We start from the raw sequence: 23648 nt of genomic DNA, 5'->3' as shown, positions 1-23648 counted from the left end.
GTCGAGGTATCGAATTCTTACCATACTGATCCACAATCGTCACTATCAATGGTGATGTAAAAAGATTCCAATAGATTCCAAAAGATTCCAACAATAGTGGAAAGTAACTCTATACTTATTTGCACTAACAATTAGGAGAAGTATAAATGGAATATTCTTTATTTCAGCAAACGGATTGTAGTATACATATCGAAAACATACCAGCTCTAGAAGCTGTTCGACGGCATCGGGCTTTAATCGGTATCGATGGCCAACTATATGGGCGCCACAATTTGAATCCAAAGAGCCGTAGAAAGAATTACATGATATCGTTTTGAACATATTTTAATAGATATTACTATATTTGTTTTAAACATACATTTTTTGTACGTAATAAATATAGTTTGTATCCAAACTAGCCTCGTCTAGCTGTCTTTCATCCTTATGTTGTATTCCTATATCAGCCTGTGGCGACGTTTGAGGCTTTTCTGCGGTTTCTGAATGGTTGTGGCATTGGTTGGTTCTGAAATCTGCGGACGTGTCCATAGCTCGCTCAAATCCTTCTTCAGCTTGCCCAGCTCTGAAAGTAGGGATTGGTTTGGACTTAATTCCCCAGAGTGTTGGTTATTTGTCAGCACCTTTGTAGATCCTACTTACCCAGCTGAGCTGGGAGGACGCCCCCGTTGCGGAATCCCAAATCGAAGCGGGGCTGAACTCCCATCTGACTGGTCGAAGTGGATCCGGACTTCCGGAAGGCGGTGCCACTGAATCGTAATAAAGACATGATTTAAAACCTGCATACATTCAGTAACTGGAAGCACTTCAACGCACCTGTAAGGATGCTTAAGGCAGCCATAGACCTCACGGTAACAGAGTGCCATAAGAGACGCCCAGAATTCTGGCGGCATTCTTCATTTCGAGTCTTTTGTTTTTAATGGCGTCCAACACCTGAAAGATTCTAAAGCAAATGGGATAAGACAAACTTTATAGATTATTTCTTCCAATAGTAAACGGGTTATTTTTTATAAATTTTATTAGTAATCAAAAAAATATATAAACAAAAAACATTTAACATAAAATGCATTGATCAGGAGGTTATAACCGTTGGAAAGCCGTGACTAATCGGACGATAAGTGACCACGAAAGTCCCGGGCAATAATTTGGCACATATTAATATCATTCGATATGTTCCATAAAGATAGGAGTTAGTTTCTGCTTATATGGAGTGGAACTCAACTTGTTTGTGTACTGAGGGTGTTTTGGTAAGACGTCTTATTAAAATCTACAACACTATACAGTGCTTTGTTCCATTTGATTGCTGTTCGATGGGCTTAGGTACGAATGCCTAATCAACAAATGGAATCATGTCTTTTATCCTTTATCACTGAGGACTTGTTTTTGTCAACTTGTTTGTGTACTGAGGGTGTTTTGGTAAGACGTCTTATTAAAATCTACAACACTATACAGTGCTTTGTTCCATTTGATTGCTGTTCGATGGGCTTAGGTACGAATACCTAATCAACAAATGGAATCATGTCTTTTATCCTTTTATCACTGAGGACTTGTTTTTATCTAAAAAAAAAAAAAAAAAAAAAGTATGTACTAAGGGTAAAGTTTTGCTTGTAGCACCCTTAGAATGAGATCGTTTCCAAATTATTTTTTCTCTAAATTATTGATCGCTTCTACGACGCGACTAGTTGAGTAAATCAGTGCGGCTTTGATCTCTTCCAGCTCAATTTGAAGAGTTACATCCAAATTCCCCTCGGACTTTCCGACTTCGTGTTCTTGAATGACTGCCTTTGGGCAATCGCAAAAGTCTTTAATAGATTCAACCTTCTTTATGACGAATTTGTAAGCTTTGGAAGCGTTAGTGTTCTCCTCATCTTTAGCAGAAGCATCCTCATCTTTAGAAGAAGTATCCTCATCTTTAGAAGAAGTATCCTCATCTTGAGAAAAAGTATCCTCATCTTGAGAAAAAGCATCCTCATCTTTAGCAGAAGCATCGTCATCTTTACAATAAGCACACTCTTCCTGAGATGCAAGTTCATATACACCAATTCCGACGGTTTCATTTACTTTGGTTAGTTTGGCCGACCCGCCTTTGGAAAGCCCAGATGATGTGGATGGCTCTTTGCCATCACTGAGATCATTCTTCTTGTCCTCTACTTTAAAGATTTCACTTGCGTTTGTCTCTTGGGAACTTTGCGAGCTTCTGTACTCGATAAGCGGATTGGAGCGGCGCTGCATCACCTTGCGCTCCATATGATTGGTATTAATTTCAAGAGCCTTGCGCTTCCTGCAATTTCGAAAACATATCTTATTAATCTGTAATTGTGAACATATAATACTAATATTACCTAATGCGAGGAGCTTTTTTTGGGCTTGATATCTTCCAAGAAGCAGAGTATCCTTTTGACGGAGTATGGGGCGCGACATCCTTTGCACATGGCGAAGAAATCGGTGTCAAATTGTCCGATGGCTTATCAGCAACAAAAATACTCTGCGCCTTCTGGTACGCAGCGGCACAGTCCAGCAATTCCTTGTGCTCATTTAAAAAAGCAGCGAGATCAAAGGGCTTAGTTTCTACGGTAACTAAACGAAGGGAATGCACTAGAACTTTCGATTTGCAAACATGCACTTAACTAACCTCTGCGCAGCTGGCATCCCTCGGTGCGATACTGGTTCAGCTCCTTATCCTTGGCTTGGATAATCTCTAGTAGAAGGGGTATCTGATCCCGCAGTCCCGAAGCCGTGGACATTGTGTTCAAGAACATTTGGCTATAAAACTGTGGGAATAATGGCATAAATGGCAAATAAAACTTTTGAAACTGAGTCTGCGAAAGTCAGTTGCTGACCTGTGCGGCATCCATGGGTCTCAGGTGCCATTCCCACTTGAGGGAAACTTCAGTATTCGCCATGGCATACTTAAGCTTGAGGATGTTCAATGGGTGCTGGAAATGCTGTTCGACATGCAATGGATCCTCGTTGACCAGGACCAGGCGCACCAATTCCTCGGGAAACTTAACACGCGCGTTGAGCGTCTGGTCGAAAAAACGTATTTCATTTACACAATTTCACCACATGAAAATGCGGAAAACTTACTTTCAAACGCTGTTGGTAATCGTGTTTCATCAAAGTCTCGGAGTAACTCAATTTCTCGCGAAGATGGAGAACGAGAATAGTTAGGGTTTCATCATCCTGCCCCTCAGTGCAGGCGAACAGGTGCTGCAAGCCATTTATATTCACCAATTTCAGCAGCATTTTAAAGTTACGTCTAGACGAATCAGAAATCAAAGAAAAGAACTTCACTGACGCTCGCAGTAGAGATGGAAAATATTCGATACTACAATCAAGGTATCGAAGCTTTTACCATTCTGATTCACTATCGATTGTTTTTTGTCGCTACCGATGGTTATGTATATAGATTTCTAACAATACTGGAATGTAACTATACCTATTTAAAAGAAGTATAAATCAAATATTCTTTATTTCAGCATAACGATTGTAATATGAAACAAGTAGTATCTACACTACGTCAACAGAGTCTTAGCGAATGTTTAACAAGGCTGGACGGATAACAAGTAACCGCAGGGCTTTCCCTAAAACAACCAATGCTGACATACTTTTTTTGCAAGGAAATGCATGGATAATATAATATTTTTGTACATTTTTTTAAGGAGTCCCATAACTCTCATATAGTTTATTAATAATACTGCTTTTCGTGGTTTGTAGAAATAATTGAAAGGAATAATTTTGATTTTCAATATATTAAGGTATATTTGTAGCATATATATTTGTATAAGATATACATTTAGTAAAGTGCCGTTCAAGAAAAACGATAGTATCGAATTTTTGCTTTGAACGCATCGAAAACATCCCAGCTCTAGCTCGCAGCAGTTCGTCGGTATCGGGCTTCCATCGGACTGTAATCGGTACCGATGACCAACTATATTGGCGCCACAATTTGAACCGAATAGCCGTAGAAAGGAATTACTTAATATCGTTTTGAACATATTTTAATAGATATTACTTTATTTGTTTTAAACATATATTTTTTTGTATGTAATACATATTGTTTGTGTTCGTTTTCGTTAGCTTATCAAAAAATTCACTTCACTTTCGTGTTCTTTTATCGATTAACTAGATTCCATAGTTTATGGTGTTGAATTTCACTACCAAGAGAAATGTATTTACCACTAAAACCACACGTGCCCGTGCGTATTTCAATTAACTAATCCACGCGGTTGTATTTATAGACATGTATTTATATTATATATTATGTAATAATAAGATCCTAAATGTGTAGATCAGTTATAGTTGTAACCCGCCGATGGGAACAACACATTAATGTGGGAATCGATTCAGGAAAGCATTACTCAGGATCCAAAACTAGCCTCTAGCTGTCTTTCATCCTTCTGCTGTATTCCTAGATCAGCCTGTGGCGACGTTTGATGCTTTTTTGCAGTTTCTTCATGGTTGTGGCATTGGTTGGTTCTCAAATCTGCGGACGTGTCCATAGCTCGCTCAAATCCTTCTTCAGCTTGCCCAGCTCTGCAAGTAGGGATTGGTTTGGACTTAATTCCCCAGAGTGTTGGTTATTTGTCAGCACCTTTGTAGATCCTACTTACCCAGCTGAGCTGGGAGGACGCCCCCGTTGCGGAATCCCAAATCGAAACGGGGCTGAACTCCCATCTGACTGGTCGAGGTGGATCCGGAGTTCCGGAAGGCGGTGCCACTATATCGTAATAAAGACATGATTTAAAACCTACATACATTCAGTAACTGGAAGCACTTCAACGCACCTGTAAGGATGCTTAAGGCAGCCATAGACCTCGCGGTAACGCCCGTACAGAGTGCCATAGGAGACGCCCAGAATTCTGGCGGCCTTCTTCATTTCGAGTCTTTTGTTTTTAATGGCGTCCAACACCTGAAAGATTCCAAAACAAAAGTATTTCAATATTTCCGATTTCTCATCCATTATTACTATCATTACATTGCCAAGATTTTTAGGTATTTGACGATGTCACACCTAAGCAATTAGTTTAATCTGCCCTCTTCATAGAAGCTTGCTTAACTCGTAGTTTGGCATTAAAACAAGGTACAAAAAACGACAGAAGAAGCAAAAAAGAAAACAAAAACTAAACTTGAAAACAGAAAAAGTGTACACTTTTTAGCTGGTTTTAATTGGTTAGTATTTCAACTGCCTGGCCAATATGAATTATAATATTTACTATTTAATATTTTAAACATTTATAGCTGATTAAACTTAAACTTAGGCTTACACGCTTGGTGAATGGCTCTTCCCAGAATTGTGGACGCCGCCCCTTAGCCAGATAGTCGTCCATCTTGATGACGTCCTGCCACTGCGACAGCTCCTCGTTGGTCAGTCGCAGTTCGGCGGCATCGTAGTCCTCCAGCTTGATGTCGGGATATTCGGCGGCGGCACCGGTTCCACTGCCACTTGCATCCTGGCTACCGTTTCCGTTTCCGGCTGAGGCATTTGCCACTGCGGCGGCGGCTGCTGCGACGGCCACAGCTGCGGTGGCGGCGGCACTGGCCACATTCGGTGCAAATTCGTGGGCCATCAGCATGCCATGTTCGTTGATCAAGTAGGAGGATCCAACCGATCCGGATCCAGTTCCAGAACCGGAGCCACCGCCTGCGGCAGTCACGCCGCCCTCGTATTTGCAGGCAAAACTAGCTGGTATGACGACCGTAGGACGCGGCGACTCTGCCATATTTGCCACCAGATGCTCGTTCTCGATCTCTTCTACCGGTTGCGGCAGCTCATCGGGCTCCTCCTTGGGCGGATTAACCTCATTCTCTCCAGACTTCTCATAGAGGCGACGGGCATGACGTAATTTTCCATGGCGTTCGCGGCGCTCGCCAATCTTTTCCAGCTTTTTGGTGCCGCTGCTGCTGGCAGTGGTGAGCACTGCCGGTAGCGATTCATCGCCGCCCTCCGTTTCCTGCTTGTTAGCATCGCCATCGCTGAGCATTTTGGGCGTGGCACTGCCATTTTTCTCCGACTTGGACCAATCCTGGCCAGCAGCCTGCTGCTCCTGGTCACAGCTCTCCGACTGTAGCAGCTGTTGCTGTTGCTGCTGCTGCTGGTGACGTAGACGCTGGCGCTGCTTCGGCGGGCACGCGGCAGGTGGGGAGACCATCGAGGCGGCATGGGCGGTCAGTGGCGGCTCCTCGGCAAAGTGACGCGCCGTCTCCAAGTAGGCACGCTGGGCGGGCTCCAGATTGGCGGCATACTGGGCCAGCTTGCGTCTGTGCGGCAGAAAAGAGAGTTTCGATTAAAATATTTATAGTTAAAATAGTTATTTTCTTTGCACGTGAATATTGAAAAGTGTATAGCATTTAGCTGTTTTTACATACACATTGAAAACATCATAGGCATCGTCTAGTGGAGGACGTCCACGCTTGCGTTTGGGTCCTAGAAAGTGCTCCACGGGAGCGACGCCCTCGAGCGATGTGCCACCGGATACCGAACCCACGCCAGCCGAACCCGAAGCGCCCGTCAGCGGCGTCATCACGGGCATGCGACCCAGTACACCCTCCATCCCCGGCGAGAGACGCTCCCGGTCACGTTCGCGATCTCTGTCCAAGAGCGCAGCAGAGCTGTGCAGATGCAAGGGTGGAGCAGCTGGGGCCTGCTGCTGCTGTTGCTGATGCTGAAGGATTAGGTCCTGGGCGTAGCTCTCTGCCAAACTGCGCGGCGGTGAGTGAAACTCGGCGGCGGCCATCGGTGGCGGCGGTCCGTCCTCGTCATCGCGCCAGGTCACCTCGGCCAGGCCCTTGATCTTCAGGTCATCGGCGGTCTTCAACAGCGACGGAAGGCTGGCCTGCAAGTTGGTCAATTAAGGGGTATTTTCCAGTTTATTTTTGGATAGTTTATGCCATTGGGCAAGCAACACACTCACATGCTCCACGTTGATCTCGCCCTTGTACATGAACTCGATGAGGCACTTGACCTCCGCAAAGGTAACGTCCTTCATGATGATGATCGGATCACGTTCGCTGGCGTAGTTGGAGAGCACGGTGTCGAAGAAGGTGCTGCAAGCGCAGAGGACAACGCGGTGGGCGCGAATGAGCTGGCCCTCGCAGGCCAGGGTCACGTCGCAGAAGCATCCACGATCCAGCAGCTGGGAGAACATGGTCTGCAGATTGCTATGGTGGTACTTCCACCTCAGGCAGTACTGCTGCGGCAGCATGGTGGTGCCGCGCCTGCTGCTGCCCCTGATGGTGGTGCCTCTGGTGGAGCAGCTGGTTCTAGTGATTTCACCAACGAGCTACTCCTTGGACAGTTGCCAGTCTGGAAAATATAAAGATTCCAACGTTAGGGATAGTTTTTCAAAAAACCAGCATGTTTCGAAAGCCTTATAAATTTGCCCAGAAGTATGCTACAATTCGCATCGATTTCGAAAAATTGCAATGGATTGCAATGGCAATGCCCCCCCAACTTCATTTGTAATAAATCCACTTGCGCAAAAAGCACCCATGATTACTATTTAAACGAAATATTTACAAATAATATATTTGTAATAAATGAAACGAAATCCGAAATTGACTTTTCTTACACAGCGTAACGTGTTTTTCCGCGCATCTGAACATGGGATATTGAAGCGTTTATCGCTTTTTGTCATGCCAGGAGCATTATATATCCGCCGATGAACTTGTTATCCCTACGAATCCTTTTCACAATGCGTCGGTGGTGTGTAAATGTCAATCGTGGTACATGCAGCTTTTTACTGTTTACCGTTTAATGAAAGGATTCGCTGCGCTTTTTTTTATTGTCTTTGCCACTTCTTTTGCTGGCCACCTTTTTTTAAGCGTATTTTTCGAATTAAATTCATCGCAATTTTTTCAGCCAAATAAATAATCGAAATTCCCGCTTTATGTGAGCTAAAGTCGGGAATCGGTAAAAAGGAAAACAAGAAATATAATAAAAAAAAAAATATATAAAAAAAATAAATTAAAAATAAAGTAAAAAAGAAACCAGAGTCCTGCCAGTCATCGAATACCGAGATGTTTTTTCCCAGCTCCATTTCCCTGGCAACAAAGAAGCGCCAATGACTTCGGTGGGTGGGGGGTGGTTAAATTTTCAGGGGGAGCGTGGGACGAGGGGCGAAAGGACGGTAGTTTTTTCTTTCAGACTGCAGCAGCACCATAAAAATGTTCGTCGTCCCCGTTTTCATTTTATTATTATTATTACTCTCTCCCCCTCTCTCCATCTCTCTCTATCACTCATCTCTATACACATGAAAAATTTTCATAATTTTATTTTTTCGCACTATGCACACTTTTATGCAGCGCAAATATTTTTTTCGCAAGGTAAAACTTTACTTTCCGTTTGTCGTTTTTACCCACACATACAGATGTACATGCATGCACTTATGTAATACATGCATATATGTACAAATGCATATGTATGTATGTACATATATGGTATTTCGGCTACATGTATGTATGAAATGAAATGAGTTGACGCTTAATAAAAACACAATTTTCCGCCCGCAGCCCCCGCAGCAACCAATCTGTCAATATACTTAAACACAAAGTACGAAAAAAAATGAAAAGAGCAATTATAAAATCCCTTTTGTTGTCGATTTCCACAGATTCATCGTAATTGTAAAATCGAATCGACGTGACGAAAGAGCGAAATAAATTGATTTTCGCGGTAAAGATAATGCTACATCGAGGATAACTCCACCGCCACGCATTTCCGTTTTCGAAAGTCCAGGAATTTAATAAACGAGTTAAGTGAAAAGTTGCAGCTTGTAAACATTTTCATTCCAGTGCTTGTTATAGCTATAATCCTCTGACTTTTCTATAAAAACAACAATTGGGTTCTAAACTTTTAGTTGTACATATATGTATATAGTTGGTTTGCTTGTATGTATTATGTACATATGTACATAAAAGGATGATTGAGTTGTAGTCACATACCCAACACTTTTTTGTAGCCCCTTTCCTGGTAATAAATTTTAAGAATTCCCCCCCAACAATTTTGTTACCCTTTTTTTTTATATCTGCCAACAAATTTTTGGATTTTTTGTCTCTTAAACTTTGTGTTGATCTTTTTTTTTTTGTGCGAAACGCATTCTTGCTTTTAGTACTAATAGCACAAGGGAAGGACAGTTGAAAAAAGGGTAGAATAATGGTAGGGGGGGCTAAGAACTTTATGTTAGCTGCGTTTTATGTCCAGTGTACAAAATGGACCACACACACACACACACCCGCACATACATACATACACACATTATGTATTTGTATTTGGGGGAAAAAAGGACCCGCACTAACACAAACCTACTGAGGAAGTGTGTAAGCAGAAGAAGCACTCCCAGCATGGGTCAAAATTCGGCCGAGAAAAAGAGCGGGTAGCTGTTGAAAAACGCTGGCGAAGAAAGAAAGAAGCTCGCGAACAGAATGCGAAAGCAAAATTCGCTTCACCTTTTTCAGCTGCAAGAAATGCCAAAGGAAAGTTGAAAAACATAACAAACTGCAAAAAACATCAGCAGCAGAAAGCTGGCAAATAAATTGCACAAAAAAAAAAAACAAAAAAAAACAAAAAAACACAAAAACAGAAACCGAACGAAATTGGGTAGAAAAACCGCCGAAGAAAGGACTTCTTTGGCTAGTACATAAAAGAATGCCATATGTACCGTTTTTTTATGTGCAGCCGCCGTTTGATTGATATATAAAATACAGGCGAACTGTAATTTAATCGAAAGTAAGCAACAAAACATTTGTTCAGAAACTAACCACATATATATGCCAGAAATTTATAGTATCATCATATGGTTAAATAAATAGACAAGAGTTTTAAGATCACGTACGTATTTAGGTGTCTAAAAGTATGCAGTGGTTTTTCTAACCTCCTCATTCAAAATGAATCCATCGGGCTTTCCGACTTTCAAAAAGTTGGTGCATACTTTTACACATCCTTAAATGTGACTTTACAATGTGTTTTCCTTTCTTGAGTTCGCACATTATATAATATAATAAAAAAGCAAATAAAATAACTTGTTTCACTGTACAGATGTTCCACTGTACAAAATAACAGTGGCATTAAAAAACGCAATGTCCGGCACTCAAGGATTGAGATTTGAGTTTGGTTTCTGTTTCTGTTTCGGTTTTCTGACTTGGCTCACTCACAATAATAGAAAGTCCGCCCCCAGCCCCCACCTACACACACTAACACCCACGCACACACACACACAGACAGAAGTTAACTGCAAAGGGTTTTTGATCCCAATCTTTGCCACCCTTCCCCCTCCCCCTACCAACACACCCACACGCTAGAAGCGTTACACATTTAAGTTCCTTAAAATAAAAACAGCTACAACCAGCACAGAAACACACACACACACGCCCCAAAAAGGGGTGGGTGTGGGCGGGTTTTGGCATAAAAAATACATGTTTTATTGTAGTATATTTTTCCCGCCAAGCAGTCGCACACACACATACGCACTGACACACACACACACAGAGCCCCCTTTTCTTTTGGATTTTCTCATGGAAAATATTTTTCAGTTTTTATCACATTTTTCTTCTTCTTTGGCTTTCGTTTTGTGTGTTTTTTGCTGCATCTTTTTTGTATTTTATTTTATTTTGTTTTTTTTTTTTGCCTCTCTACTGCTTGTAAGCAGTGCATGCCAGGGGTGGAGGGGGGGCTGTCGCAAAAAGGTTGCGAGCGGAAAAATAAAAATGAAAAAAGACATTACAGCGACTGCGACGTTTGGAGAGAAGAAAAAATAAATAAATAAAAACACAAAAAGCTGGCAGAACGAAGGGAAAATAAAGAAAGGCAGTGTACAAAAACAACAACAACAAAAAAATGAGGAAAAACATAACGACCGTTTCTCGTTTCATTTCGTTTCCCCCAAACCCCTCCCCCCCTTCAGTTTTTTTGCAGTTTTTCGCCCCCCTGCTCTTTATTATTATTTTCAGTTTCTGTCTTTTCCCATTTATTTTTCTTTCTTATTTTGCGCCCCATGTTTCTCTCCTACTTTTTAAGCTGTAATTTTTTACTTTACTTTTTTTATGTTTTCTGCGCGCTCTCTGCTCCTTTTTTTTATTTCCAGCAATTTTATCCTTTTTTTTAAATATCGATTTTCATGTCAAGTTAAATGAAAGGTACACAGTTTTCCATACAAAAAAAAAAAAAAAAAAGAACGGAATGTAAAAAAAGGAGAGTACGGAATTTATATGTGAACCTGTCATCCATGTGTGTGTTTGTAATGCTTTTCTGCTTTTCCTTGCTGTCTCTTTTTATTATTAATTTTTTTGTTCGCACACACACACACATGGCTGTAGATTTTCCCCATTTCCTTTTTATAAATGCTTGGCAGGGACACACACAGCGAGGAAAACAACTCCAAGATACACGGAGAAATTTCCACCTCTTTTTTTTTCTTTTTTGCTCGACTTCCCTTTTTTTGCAGTAGTTTTTCCTTAGCATTTTCCGGACGGTTTATGGGTGGAGGTGGTAAATTCCAGCCATGATTAATGGAGAACTCAATCGAGATAGATACAGTTTTATATACATACATAACTGAACACTTACTACCATCGCTTATGGATTTCAATATGTTTGTACGTATTTCTGTGAACAGCGAAATGCCATTTCTCAATGCCAATTCTCGATTGAGATCAAATGGATTTCGAACTCAACGAGTTTCGTGGCTAGAAAGCTGTAACTGATCCTTTGAACTTGCCTTATATATCGTAATAAAACTATTTGTTAAAAGAAAAGACATCGTTTCACAATTCGCTTAAAACATTTTAATTGCAAATGCCGAAACCGATTGTTAATCACAAAGAGGCAAGCTTAAGCTGCTTGCACTGCTTTGCGTCCTTGTAGCAATTAAACTGCTTGCCACACTGACCTCACCTCGGCGACAAAAAGGGATAATCCCGCGACATAAACCGATTTCGGAATTAACTCAAACGAAATTGGTTTTCATACGCGACACGAAATGGAACGGAAAAAGGAGTGGGGCTGATATAAAAAGTATACTGTAACCGCATTATCAATTGCATTAAGCGATAAGTGCAGGGCACTGGTGGTATATATGTACATATATATGTACATAGTTCGATATATAATGTACCATCCATGTAGGTGGGTAGTTATGTACACGTTCTATGCATTATACACACATCCTTTTCCTGCCAACAGCAATTTTCCTTCTTTATTTTTCCGCTTCTTCACCAGGTTTTTTATTACCATTTTTTTTTTTTTGCTTCGCTCGCTTTTGTAATTTGTATAATTTTTTAACATTGTCGACGCTGCTGCTCCTGTTTTTTTCGATTTTTCAACGCTGGGTTTTTGCTTCTTGTTTTCCACCTCGTTTTTTTTTTTTTTTTTTGTTTTTGTAGCTTTCCTTAGCGTGGAGCAAAAAATTTTAATATAAATTTATGTGCTGGCAAACGGGGAAAATGGGAAAGGAAGGGGGTATAAACTTGTTGGCAAATGGAACACGGCAAAAATATGTAGAGTGTATTACACAATTTTCATTTGGTTGTTTTTAATATTAATAAAAATAATAATACGCCAGCGAAAATATATGTATGAAAATGAAAAAGTTTCATTTCCGTTTACTTCTTTGTTTATAGAGCTGCGAGTTATGACCTCTCCAAATGTCCTGGCCCCAAAAATCCCCACCCACGAAACGTATTTTATCGCACCATAAAAAGTTTTAATAAAACAAAGCATAATTCAAAAACAGCTATCTACAAAAACAGAACAAAAAATAACAGAGAGAAAAACAGAATATAATTATTTAGCCTAAGGGGCAAATAATCGATCTATATGTTCGATCAAATTATACAATCGCCAGTTAATGATAACTGGGAATATTTATTTGATTTATGCAAGCATTTTCTCTCCCTTCCAATCGCCCTTTGTTTTTATTTCAATCGAAAACCGCAGAGGAAGATATCCAAAGAAAACAGAAACAAAATACGATCCGCAGACATGCGAAAATCACATCGAGTACAACCAAAACCACTAAATACTGTAAAAATTTGCATCAAATACAGTGGAACATCATCAAGATGAACCATCAACTAATTTGTTGGTCAATTTTTAGTTGCTGAATAATGGCAATAAGTATTTCCAAGGTAGTTATCTTCCGCAATTAAAAATGTGTGTTGGAAAACAAATCCGTTTTAGGCGGGTTTTGCTGTACCAAAAAGACAGTGGACTTCCTTAGCATCTTTGGTTTTTTTTTTCATTTCTTCTAGCTCCTAACTACAACTTGTACGCTCTCCTGCTTGCATAAATAACTAAAGGAGCTAAGATTTAGACGACGAAAAGATACCCTACACATTATACAAAATACCCTCAAGATGCAAAGTGCAATTTCTGTTAGTGAATCTCATCTTCCATGATGCAGTGTAAGCTTTTATTATTGGTCAGTTGATGGGGAAATGGAGCATACCCCTGCCGCCGCAACTTTACTGGGTATCAGAAAATAAAATAAACGAAACGACAGAAAGACGAAGTCAAATGAATAAGCAGTTTCTCCGCTTCGGCTCCAAGTCAGAAAAAAAAACACACACACACAGAAGGAGAAAAGGAAACATCGACAAAAAAAATAATAATAAGAAATGTAGAAAGAATTCGCATTCGAAAGCAATTCAAAGGAAAAATCTATGCGTTCTTTTGATTCTCGCTTTCTTGGCAAATTGGTAGGAGTTTTTTTTATTTACTTCTCTCTTTTTTTTTTGCCATCGCGTTTATGTTTCTTTTCATACCCATTGTGGGTTGCAAATTGAGAAGGGTGTCTTCGAATTTTCGTAAACATTTACGCTGGCCATTTATGCAAGCGCCGATTATGTAACATGATAGTAGAATTGAAGTAATACGAACTACTGCATAGTAGTTGGCCTACGAGTATAGGATATTTCCTAATGGATATGGCATATTCGAACCCATTTGACATGCTTCGTTTTGCTGCTGATTGCGAATGGGGGGCCACAATTCAAAATTCATATTATTAATAAGTAATAAAAAGAAATGAAGAAAATTGCCAAAGAGCACAGAGCACGCAGCGAGCAAATAAAAAAAAAAAAAACAATCCAGAAAACGAAGCATCTCGCAGATACGCAGGTTTCCCCCTTTTTATTTATATACATATACACATGCACAAACATATATATTCATTTTGCAGATTCTGCGGTTGCGTTTGCCTTTGGGTTCTTGTGTTTGGTTATTCCCCTCCGTTTATTTTTTTTTTATTTTTATTCTTATTTGGAATGCCAAAAGTGCAGGAAAAAAATGCAGACCTAGGCCAAGAAAGGGAATGGCGGTCCAAATTGAAGTCCAAGATCAAGACCGGGTTCCAAGTCGCCCGATCCCCAGCGAAATATACAATTGCGAATAAGGCCAAGTGCAATAACACTTAATGCACAAATACACACGCGATATATACAGATATATCCGAAGAGGTACGCAACATCATAAAGCCTTCTGCCCCCAAAAACAACAAACCAGCAACCAACAAAAAAAAAAAAAATAATAATAAAAAAAAAAATGAGAAAAAACTGTGCAACTTTTCTTTGCGATCCTCTATAACTATGATATGGCTGCTCTGTTGTTATTGTTCTTGTTGGCCAAGTGCATTCGCCTTCCGTTCTTGTTGTTGTCGTGTGTTGACTTATGCAGCTTCTTCTTGCCAGCTTTTAAGCCCACTTCGCCGCATTATGCCCCTATGACACTGAACCGAATAATGATTCCGAGTAGGGGAAGTTGAAGAATATATCAAAAAATGCAACAGCATAAGGTGCAACTTAATCATTTTCGAGATATATGTAACATTTGATTCTCCACTTCTACTTCTCCACATCTAAGTCTCCACTTCTTAGTCTCCACTTTCCTGGTGCCATACAAGCATAATTAATCCGAGCTTTTCCAAACAATCGTTTCCCTTTTTTAAGCTGGCTTTTTTGTTCAAATTATTAGACAGCAACAATAGTTTAAGAAAAATAAAAACACGCAGCGTCCAGTTTGGCACACACACACACACTGGCGAAGATAAAGAAACACATTTTCCTGCTTTTTTTTGCGCATCTGTGTAACCTCAAGGTTGCTGAACCTCAAAGGAGCTGGAAAAAGGGGGTGTTCGTTGGTGAAGAAGGTGAGTGGCGGGTAGAACAATGAAAAAAAAAAAAAAAACAGGACTTCGCCTTAAATAGAGTTCTAGCCAAAAAACCAGATTGTACTTCCACCTCGGATATCACACGTTAAAATTACATGTTCCAATGAATCTGAAGTACCTGGAAGTAACTTTGTGCTATTTATTTACATTCGCACACGAATTCGACTCCACTTCGATCTAAACAGTGGAAATATTTATGGAATAGAGTTGAGTTACCGTTTGCATAAGAAATTTATAAACAATTCGATTTCATAGTAAAGCAATAAATTGTTTATATTTTACGTGAAGACCTGGCAAATCATTGACCAAACATTGAGTTTTCGTAGAAGAAAAAAAAACAGAGAACTGCCGCTGACTTTGCAGCTCATAAATGTCTGGAGTCCAGTAAATCCATCTTGCAGATGGGTTTTAAATCAAGCCAACCAAGGTCTAGCCCAAAACCTATAAATAATGCTTGGGTGGATCTCGAAAAGCCTTTTTCCCGGGAAAGAGTCAAAGGAGCCGAGAGGGCCGAACCGATGATCAATGGCAATGACTTGGAGCAGGTGGATGGGATGGGATGGGTTTGAACGGGATTGGATTGGATGCCAGGAGGGATCTGCTGGTGAAATTCGCTTTTTACTTTTTACTTTTAACGTTTTACTTTTCAGCTTGGCTGTGCCATTCCTACCTTGTTAACTGATACTACTTCTGCTTCTGCTGCTGATGCAGCTTGTTCTTTTGCTGGAAAAGCTGCACAAAAACCTGGCTGGCTGAAATAGCAAACAAAACAAACACAACACAACAAAAAATCGAATAAAACAAAGCCAAAAGGGACAGCGAGCGGGTAACACAAATTGCAAAGCTGGAAAAAGGAAAAGCTGCTTTGCACAATCTCAAAGGGGAAATCGGGGGAAATAGAGGAAGTTACCTACTAGTTAATGCACGGCAAAAAAAAATACATGCCAACTTTGCCATTCGATCATAATATATACAATCATTTTCAACTTAATTTCAGTTTGAAAGTGAAACATTTCAGGCACCTGCTATTACAGCTTCTTTCTTTGAATTTTTGCATTAAGTTTGGCGCATTTTCTTGCCGTGTAGCTACCAGCTATTTCTTCGGCTTCGTTCTATTCTATCCCATTTGATTTTTTTGTTTTTGGTGGCGGCGCATGAAAAAGCCGAAGAAGCTGCAGATACAAATGTAAGATGTTGGAAACTCGGGGGAAAAACTCACTTGCTGGGGGGAAAAAGAACATTCATCAAGAAAACTGTCGTCGTTTTTTGTGTGTGCGCTCTACGGCATTTGGTATCTGTATCTTCAGCCGGTGCTACATGTATATGTATCTGTATCTGTATCTGTATCTGCATCTGTATCTGTATCAGTAAGTACGTTAGCCTCCGCCGCGGATTCTAACTCATATTACTGCCTTGTTTACTGTCTCCTGCCTCTTGTTACTAACATCGAAACATTCCCCGCCAGCCAACCATTTGCTTATGTCGGTGTTTTGTGTCCAATCCCCGCCTGCTCGTTCGTATTTATTTTCATTATTTATCATATTTTTTGCTCGCGCCTAATGTAAACTTTAATATTATTTCAGTATTGTTCGTGGCAAACCCACAAGAGTGTGCAAAAAGCCAGAGTCGAATAAGTAGGGGAAAATTTTGCCAGGAAAAGTCAAGAGAAGCTCGGTTTACCCGGTTAAATAGAAGAAAAAAACAAGTGCTTCGTTGCCAAAGAGATTCAAAGAAAAATGGGCTACTAAAGTTTTATGGTTTTAAATATGCATCATTTCATATTTGGTTTTTCTTTTACTGTTTAAAAAGTGAATCCTTTTCGTCAAAGCTGCTTTAAGAAATTTGTTTCAATAATAGAACGCAAAGGAAAATTTCCAATTTGCTAGAACAAAGTTCGCCAAGATCCCAACTGAGTATTACTATGTATTTCATTTAAATTACGTTAATAACAAAAGTCTAACTACAAAATAAATGGGGAGCACGGAAAATCACACTAATAAAAAAGTTAAGTTGAAAAACGTTGATGATGATGATGGAGGCGAAATCTCGAAATGAGAAGAGCAGGGAGTTTTTTGCCGCATGTCTCCTTGAAATGAGAATGCTGATGCCCTGTAAATGATACGAATTAACGGGTATCCTAGACTCAACCAGAAGACTTGTCAGCAAATTTTTTCATAACATATACTTTAGCGAACATAAAATATGCAGCACCAAAAGTTATTAGTTTTCTATAGCATTTTTATGCATCCGACTGTTAAATCTCCCAATCACTAGATATCTGTTAGTCGTTACTATTTTCGAAATGGCTTTTTTACTGGCTGCCTGTTTTTGCCGCTTACTTTTTTCGAAACAAAATCTGTGTGTTCCTCTTTTTGGGCACTTTGTAATTTATTACGTTTTTTGCCGTTGTTGCTGCTCCGTTTGAGTATTTTATAAAATTGTTCAATTTTTGCACGAGACAATGTCGCAGGGTCGCCTCAGTCTTCCTGCGCCCCCCTCCCCCAAATCCCCACCCCATGAAAAGCAGCAGTAAAGTGGCGCTGGAAAACGAAAAATAATAAAGAAAAAAAGGAAAAAATATATGAAAAAATGAAGGGAAAATGGGCGGGGCAAGGAAAGGCGAACCAAAGTGAATATTGAGATATTTTCCATGCTGACAGCCCGCTTGGTTCGTTTCGTTTTCGGTTTTGGTTCGTACAAAAGTGATTTACTCTTTTGGTAATGTGCAAGACCCTCCCAAAACTCCCCCTCCTCCTTTCACTCGATTTTCCACCCATTTTTTCTTCGCCTGCATGTTTATGTGCAATTTTCCCTCACACACACACACACTCACTCACACAATTGCTACTTTTCCATATACAGTTACAACATATCTGCACTTATATAATATATAAGAGTTTTTCTCGCTTTACTCCATAAAAAGGGGAGTACTCGAAGAAAAACACACAAAAAACACAAATGTATAAAGTTAATTTGCCGAGCGTGAAACCATTGATACCCTGGGAAAAGGAATTTCATTTTAGGCACCCCACACTTTCAACAAGTTGATGGCATTCCACTTCATTACCATTCGACCTTGCGCCGGGATTCGCCGCTCGTGTGTTTCAAATTTGATGAAACTGCTAATACATCCCATGGGTTTTGGCCCCAAGCAAAAGGGAGTAGCAAAAGTTTTTAAGGAAATCAACAAGACTCGCTAACCGCGACTTGAATACACTTGTTAAAATCCTTGTACAGCTCTTGCAGGCAATAGATGTGACCAAATGCGCAAGAGTTCGGTGCAGTGTGACCAAACGCCCGTTGAACTCAGGGTGTAGCTTCTGTTTGCAGTTTTAAAACGTTTTCGAAGAGTACTGCGAACATTATAAGCCAGAGTTTTGGCCACCACTTGGAATTTCTGTTCTGTGCAAAATACAAATGAGGGTTTTTACTGCTCCTAGTTACTTATTTTTTTATCCCACCTTTCTTACCTTCCCCAACGCTGGAAAAGTTCGTTCGTTCGGTTACAGTTTTCTTTGGCCACCCCTTTCGACCCCTTTTCAAGCTTATAGTTTTCCATCCCTTTGCCAAGCGCGCCAAAAAAAATTGAGTAGGAAAATGGGGAAAAGTGGCAGGAGAATGGGGGGCAAAGGCGGACAGGCAAAAACCGAGCAACAGTAAAACGAGCGTTTTTTGTTTGCCCCTTTTTTATTCTAGTGGAGCAGTGGGGAGGTTTTGGGGGTAAATAAATTAAATGCTTGACTTTATTTTGCCCGGCGATGTTTGCCTTGTTTTAATATTTTCCTTGCCTTTCTCTGGATATACTTTTCTGGTTTTTGCCAGTACTTTTCCCTTTGTCTCCCTCACTTTTTTTTATACATTTTTTGTTTTTTCTTTTTTTTGTATTTTGTATTTTCTAGCCCTTTTTGTGCCATTTTAGAGCATGATTTGTAGTTCGTTTCGTTTAGATGGAATTCCAATCTGCTGGCGAACAAAAGGGTGGAAATTTACGAAAAGATTTCCATAAGTTCTCGTCGGGCGGCGGGGAAGGGGGGGGGGGGGGGGGGGGTCGACAAAGGAGTGCAAAAGGGATACACTTTGAACCTGTTGCGGTTCAGGAAACCTGATAAAAACTTGAATTTCTTCGGGGTAAATCGTTTGCGAAGCACAAACTTTATATACCTTACATACGTACATATGTAGAATTGCTGATAGAGAAATGCAGCATGTAATCTTTGAAAAAATTACACTTATTTATTGCAGTATATGCGAAAACATGTGCATATGCATATGGACATGCATTTTCTGCATATCACTCATACGCAGTGTTGCCCGGGTAACTTATTTATTCGTTTTGCACTTTTTCTTTTGGTCCGTTGATAACAACTAATTAATTTGCAAGGGGTCCACTCTAATGTCGCTGCATTCCAACAAAACACTCTAAAACCAAATCAAGTTTACACAATGCACTTTTGCAAAGCTCGCTTATCAGCCAAGGTTTTTTACAATAAAATAAAAAATAATGCTGAATAAAATGCAGTAAAAAGTGTGAATGCGGTTATTGCACATACACATACAAATTGAATTAATAGAAAAGTAAATAATTGAATCAGTAACACAATTTAAGCTGAAAATTTGTTGCAAATTAGATAGAAATGAAATGCCACATTGCCACGGAAGCGGATAAAATTAAAAAGGCGAAAGAAACAAAATTGAATTAAAATGTATTAACGCAAAAAAAAAAGCACAAGCAAAAGAAAAAAAACAAGAAAAAATACCAACAAGCCACAAAAAACGTTTTGTGATTCATAATTTCGATTCGTATTCGGCTTTTTATTGTTATTATTTTATTTATAAATGTGTAGTTTTTTTTTTGGGTTTTGGGTGATTTTTGTAGAGTTCGCTTTTGTTCCCCATTTGGAGTGTGCGTGTGTTTTGTTTGTTTTTATCTTTCCTATTTGAAAATGTTTTTTTCGCTTTTTTTTCTGCCGGTTAATTGCATAAAAATAGAGGCCGTATTTGTGTTGCCTTTTTTGTGATTTTCGATCGCGACATAATTTGATTTGAAAACCTTGGACAAACAGAGAAACAAAAAGCGAATGAAAGAAGACTGGGAGCCAAAGAATTCTCGACTTTCGAAGGGCGATTATATTTTTTTTCAAATTTTCTCTATTATTTCCCATTGTTTCGCTTGACTTTATGCGACGGAAATAGTTTTTATCTCTTGGCATTGCATTGATTTCAACCTTTTTTCCAATTATTATTACTACACTATTTTTTTTTCTTTGGAGCCCCAGTATTTTCAGCACTTCTCAAAGTTATCAGCGAAATTTGCCTAGCGTGTTTGTTAGTTTTGTTTATATTTTTAGTGTCTCGCCTCGCAAATTCATATAAATATTTATACACATATGCGTATATGGCTCCTTTTCCCCTTTTTTTGTTTAATTTTTCCGATCTGCCGTCTGCAGTGCAGTTTTTTGTTTGTTTTTAATTATAAATATGAGCTGATATCAGAGAATGAATGAGGGGAAAAAAGCTGGGGAGCTCAATGAAAAAGAAATGCTTGCAAAATCGAACCCTTTTTTCGGCGAAATTGAAATTGAAACCGCTGTGAATAGATTTGAGGAACTTTGTCGGCATTTGACAGACGTTATTTACGCATTGCAAATTAGGGTTATCATTTTTCATACAGTGCGCAAAGCATAAACAAGCCAAAATTTACGTAAGCGAATTTTATTTGCCAACTACCGAAACGAAAATAAGTAAACACATAGGGTAAACTAAAACTTAAAGCTGGTATGACAAAAAATGGCAATAACAAAATAATCACACACGAAAAACAATATTTCGTGTCAAAATTTGTGTCGTTTTTTGCTTTATTTCCCACTGCCGCTTTGTTTTTCTAAAGAATTTTTATTTGGTTGCGGAATAACACGAAAATAAGTGTGATTTTGTTATAAATACTCCGCGACTCTCTTTCGACTCGACTGTGGGAATACCCAAAGCAAATGGGGATTTTATATAAAATATATCATATATTGCGAATAATTTATGATAATGAAATCTAGATGCTAAGCTTTGAAATCTTGAAACCCAGGAAAATATGCATTTATTTGAAATCCCTTTGAAAATGTTCTATATTTCGAATTTGGTATTGTTGGAATATTAATTTTTGTAGTTTTAGGCTTTATTTAGGAGTTTCTCCCAGATTTATAAATTAATTAACTAGTGGTAACTTTCATGGTTATATCTACATAAGAAAACATATGCATATATATTCAAAATTTTGGGGGCGTGGCACGTCGGATGCTGACCTGCCCTTGTTTTTTTTGCCTTTGGCTTGCTTGTTTGTTATCGCTTTTGTTCTGATTTGTTTTTGGACAATGAACTTGAAATTTGGAGCACGCGTTTCACATGTAATTGAAATGTGTGTGAGTGGGGCGAAAGAGCGGGGTCGCGGGGTAGCGGGGTCGATGAAGATGGGGAGCAGAGAGCAGCAAACCAGAGAGAGAGAGCAATCACGCACACCAACACTAGCGCACAGAATCCAGGGGCGGATCAACTGGTAAATATTCGAGTTAGAGGCTATTAAATATCTTAATAATTTTACGTAATTTCGTTGCTAAAAAACTTGTATATTTTGTTAACTTTACGTTCTTCTTGCAAAACGGTAGCTTGGTTCAAAAATTGCAGATTCGCTCCTGATGCCATACGCTCTCTTCCTCTCTCTCTCTCTCTCGCTCTCTGACCCCCTTCACACACTCTTCCACAAACTGATTCGCCGTTTTATTTTTTTTTTTTGCGCAGGCGAATGCCGCTGTGAAAACAAAAAACCGAATAAAACAGCCGACAAAAACAAAAGGAAGGAGAAACGTTGACGGCGACGTCACTCAAATGCGATTTGCAATTTTAATTTTTGCCGTTCATGTTTTGCAGTTTTTGTTCATATAATTAAAGTTGTAAAAATGAATTGCCATACAGCAAAAAACGAGAGAAAAGTAAATTGCAAATTGTAAATTGCTTTTGCCATAAAGGCGGAAATGCCTCTCTCAACAAGAAAAAAAACTCGCATTCAAATAGTGCAGCAAAAAACTGAAAACAAATAAGCCGAAATCGACAACAAAAAATAAGGCAAAGCAGGGGAAGAAGAAAACTAAAAGCCACAGAAAAAACAAAAACCGATAAACCAAAATGAAAAAAGAAACGGGCACAAAAAAATAGACCCAAAACTTAAGATATACAATTGTGCTCGAAATAGTAGTAAACCTATTTTAAGCGCCACAAAAATTAACATTTTTTGTAAACATTTTTAAGCAACGACCATTATTTTAGGTACAACTGTAGCAGATAAATAACAGCCCGCAAAAAACCCTAATTATCAAGCTTAGACAAAAACAAAAAAAAACGAAAAAATCACACAAAAAATGTAAATTACTGGCCTATGAATTTAATTAATTTTTTGCAACTCTGTAGGTTTTTTCCCCTCTTTTTTCATTTTTATCTTGGCGATTAGTTGGCAGCAACAATTACAATAAGCGAAGAAAAAGCGCCAATCGTTTCCTGGGCGAAAAACAATTGTTTACAATAATTGCATGCGATTATTATTTATGTCAATTTCGAATATTCAGCTGGCAAAGTCAACAAACCCGGAAACCTTCGGCGAGAACAACGGAATTTTTATCGTAATATTTTGTTCGCCTTTTTGCATTCAACAAAAAAGAGCACGCACAAAACAAAACATGCAAAAAAAAAGAAGCACAAAATATATGATTGAAAAACACAAAAACAATAAAAAACAAGGGGAGAGCGGCGAACAAAAACAGAAAATCGCACAAATAACACACAACTTTTGTTTGGCTAAAAATAAAACGACGTTCGTTTTGCGTGTCTTTTTAGCACATGAAATAAATAATTTGTTTTCTCACCTTTTCTTTATGACTTTTCGCGCTATCTTTTCTTTTGGCGTTTTATTTTTCCCCTCGAATTTCTTTTACTTTTTCTTTATGCTTTTTGTTTTGTTATTCGAATCGAATTGCACACGCAGCAGAATTGTGTCGAAAAAAATTCATTCATTCATTTAATTTCCGACTTTTTGTTTCATTTCTATATTTTGTTTTGTAACATAAAAAAAAGAACGCGAAACAGCGAATTCAAAACGCGCGCTTTTTCTTTTGCCTTTCGAGCGGATAACGGTAAATGCGCAAAGCAATGTTTTAACTAAAAGCACTAACCACTGAATTGTCAGGAGAATCACCAAAAAAAAATGTTCTGTTTTGGAATTGTTAAGAATATTATGCTAATGCATTTGTTGATATTTTCCGGGAATTTTCTTTTTGCGAAGCAGCGAAGTGAAACGTACCGCGGAGGAGACGGATTTTTGAGTGAAAAGAATTAAACTTTCGTTGTGGTTTATATAGACTCTGCCTGGCAACAATGTTGCTGGAGAGAGATGTTGCACTCTCCCAATCGGTTGGCAACTTTAACCGGTTCGCAGTGACAGCAATTTGGCGGGAACTT

The 23648-nt window shown here is 39.1% G+C and overlaps 2 protein-coding genes across 7 annotated transcripts; both read right to left on the bottom strand.

Moving 5' to 3' along the window:
* Window positions 1-308: 308 nt before the first annotated feature.
* Window positions 309-23533, bottom strand: LOC6725229 (transcription factor GAGA). Of its 6 annotated transcripts, none has more exons than XM_044923559.1 (7): window positions 23057-23533; window positions 6909-7300; window positions 6364-6830; window positions 5262-6255; window positions 4782-4906; window positions 637-743; window positions 309-582 (listed from the first exon to the last, which is right to left on the bottom strand). In XM_044923559.1, exons 2-7 carry the CDS (start codon window positions 7197-7199, stop codon window positions 545-547), a joined length of 2022 nt encoding a protein of 673 aa, XP_044779494.1. In that variant the 5' UTR covers window positions 7200-7300; window positions 23057-23533; the 3' UTR covers window positions 309-544. The 6 variants fall into 6 exon arrangements, with proteins under 6 accessions (XP_044779494.1, XP_044779493.1, XP_044779495.1 ...); XM_044923558.1 differs by having other exon boundaries at window positions 309-559; XM_044923560.1 differs by having other exon boundaries at window positions 420-559; window positions 618-743.
* Window positions 995-3327, bottom strand: LOC6725230. Its single transcript, XM_039296877.2, has 5 exons — window positions 3082-3327; window positions 2835-3020; window positions 2627-2765; window positions 2337-2571; window positions 995-2275 (listed from the first exon to the last, which is right to left on the bottom strand). The coding sequence occupies exons 1-5, from the start codon at window positions 3238-3240 to the stop codon at window positions 1633-1635; spliced, it is 1362 nt and encodes a 453-aa protein (XP_039152811.1). The 5' UTR covers window positions 3241-3327; the 3' UTR covers window positions 995-1632.
* Window positions 23534-23648: the final 115 nt, after the last annotated feature.

Source organism: Drosophila simulans, chromosome X (assembly GCF_016746395.2).
Source record: "Drosophila simulans strain w501 chromosome X, Prin_Dsim_3.1, whole genome shotgun sequence".
Classification (NCBI taxonomy): domain Eukaryota; kingdom Metazoa; phylum Arthropoda; class Insecta; order Diptera; family Drosophilidae; genus Drosophila; species Drosophila simulans.
This window is presented reverse-complemented; position numbering and strand designations above follow the sequence as displayed.

What these genes read in the sequence shown, in the direction of transcription:
- LOC6725229 (XM_044923558.1), bottom strand. Translation starts at nt 7,199, where the DNA reads ATGCTGCCGCAGCAGTACTGCCTGAGGTGGAAGTACCACCATAGCAAT. An exon ending in AAGAGCCATTCACCAAGCGT is followed by an intron (nt 4,907 to 5,261) that starts GTAAGCCTAAGT and finishes GGAATCTTTCAG; the next exon opens with GTGTTGGACGCCATTAAAAA. An exon ending in CGTCCTCCCAGCTCAGCTGG is followed by an intron (nt 560 to 636) that starts GTAAGTAGGATC and finishes CCCTACTTTCAG; the next exon opens with AGCTGGGCAAGCTGAAGAAG.
- LOC6725230 (XM_039296877.2), bottom strand. Translation starts at nt 3,240, where the DNA reads ATGCTGCTGAAATTGGTGAATATAAATGGCTTGCAGCACCTGTTCGCC. An exon ending in ATTACCAACAGCGTTTGAAA is followed by an intron (nt 3,021 to 3,081) that starts GTAAGTTTTCCG and finishes TTTTTCGACCAG; the next exon opens with ACGCTCAACGCGCGTGTTAA. An exon ending in GGGATGCCAGCTGCGCAGAG is followed by an intron (nt 2,572 to 2,626) that starts GTTAGTTAAGTG and finishes CCCTTCGTTTAG; the next exon opens with TTACCGTAGAAACTAAGCCC.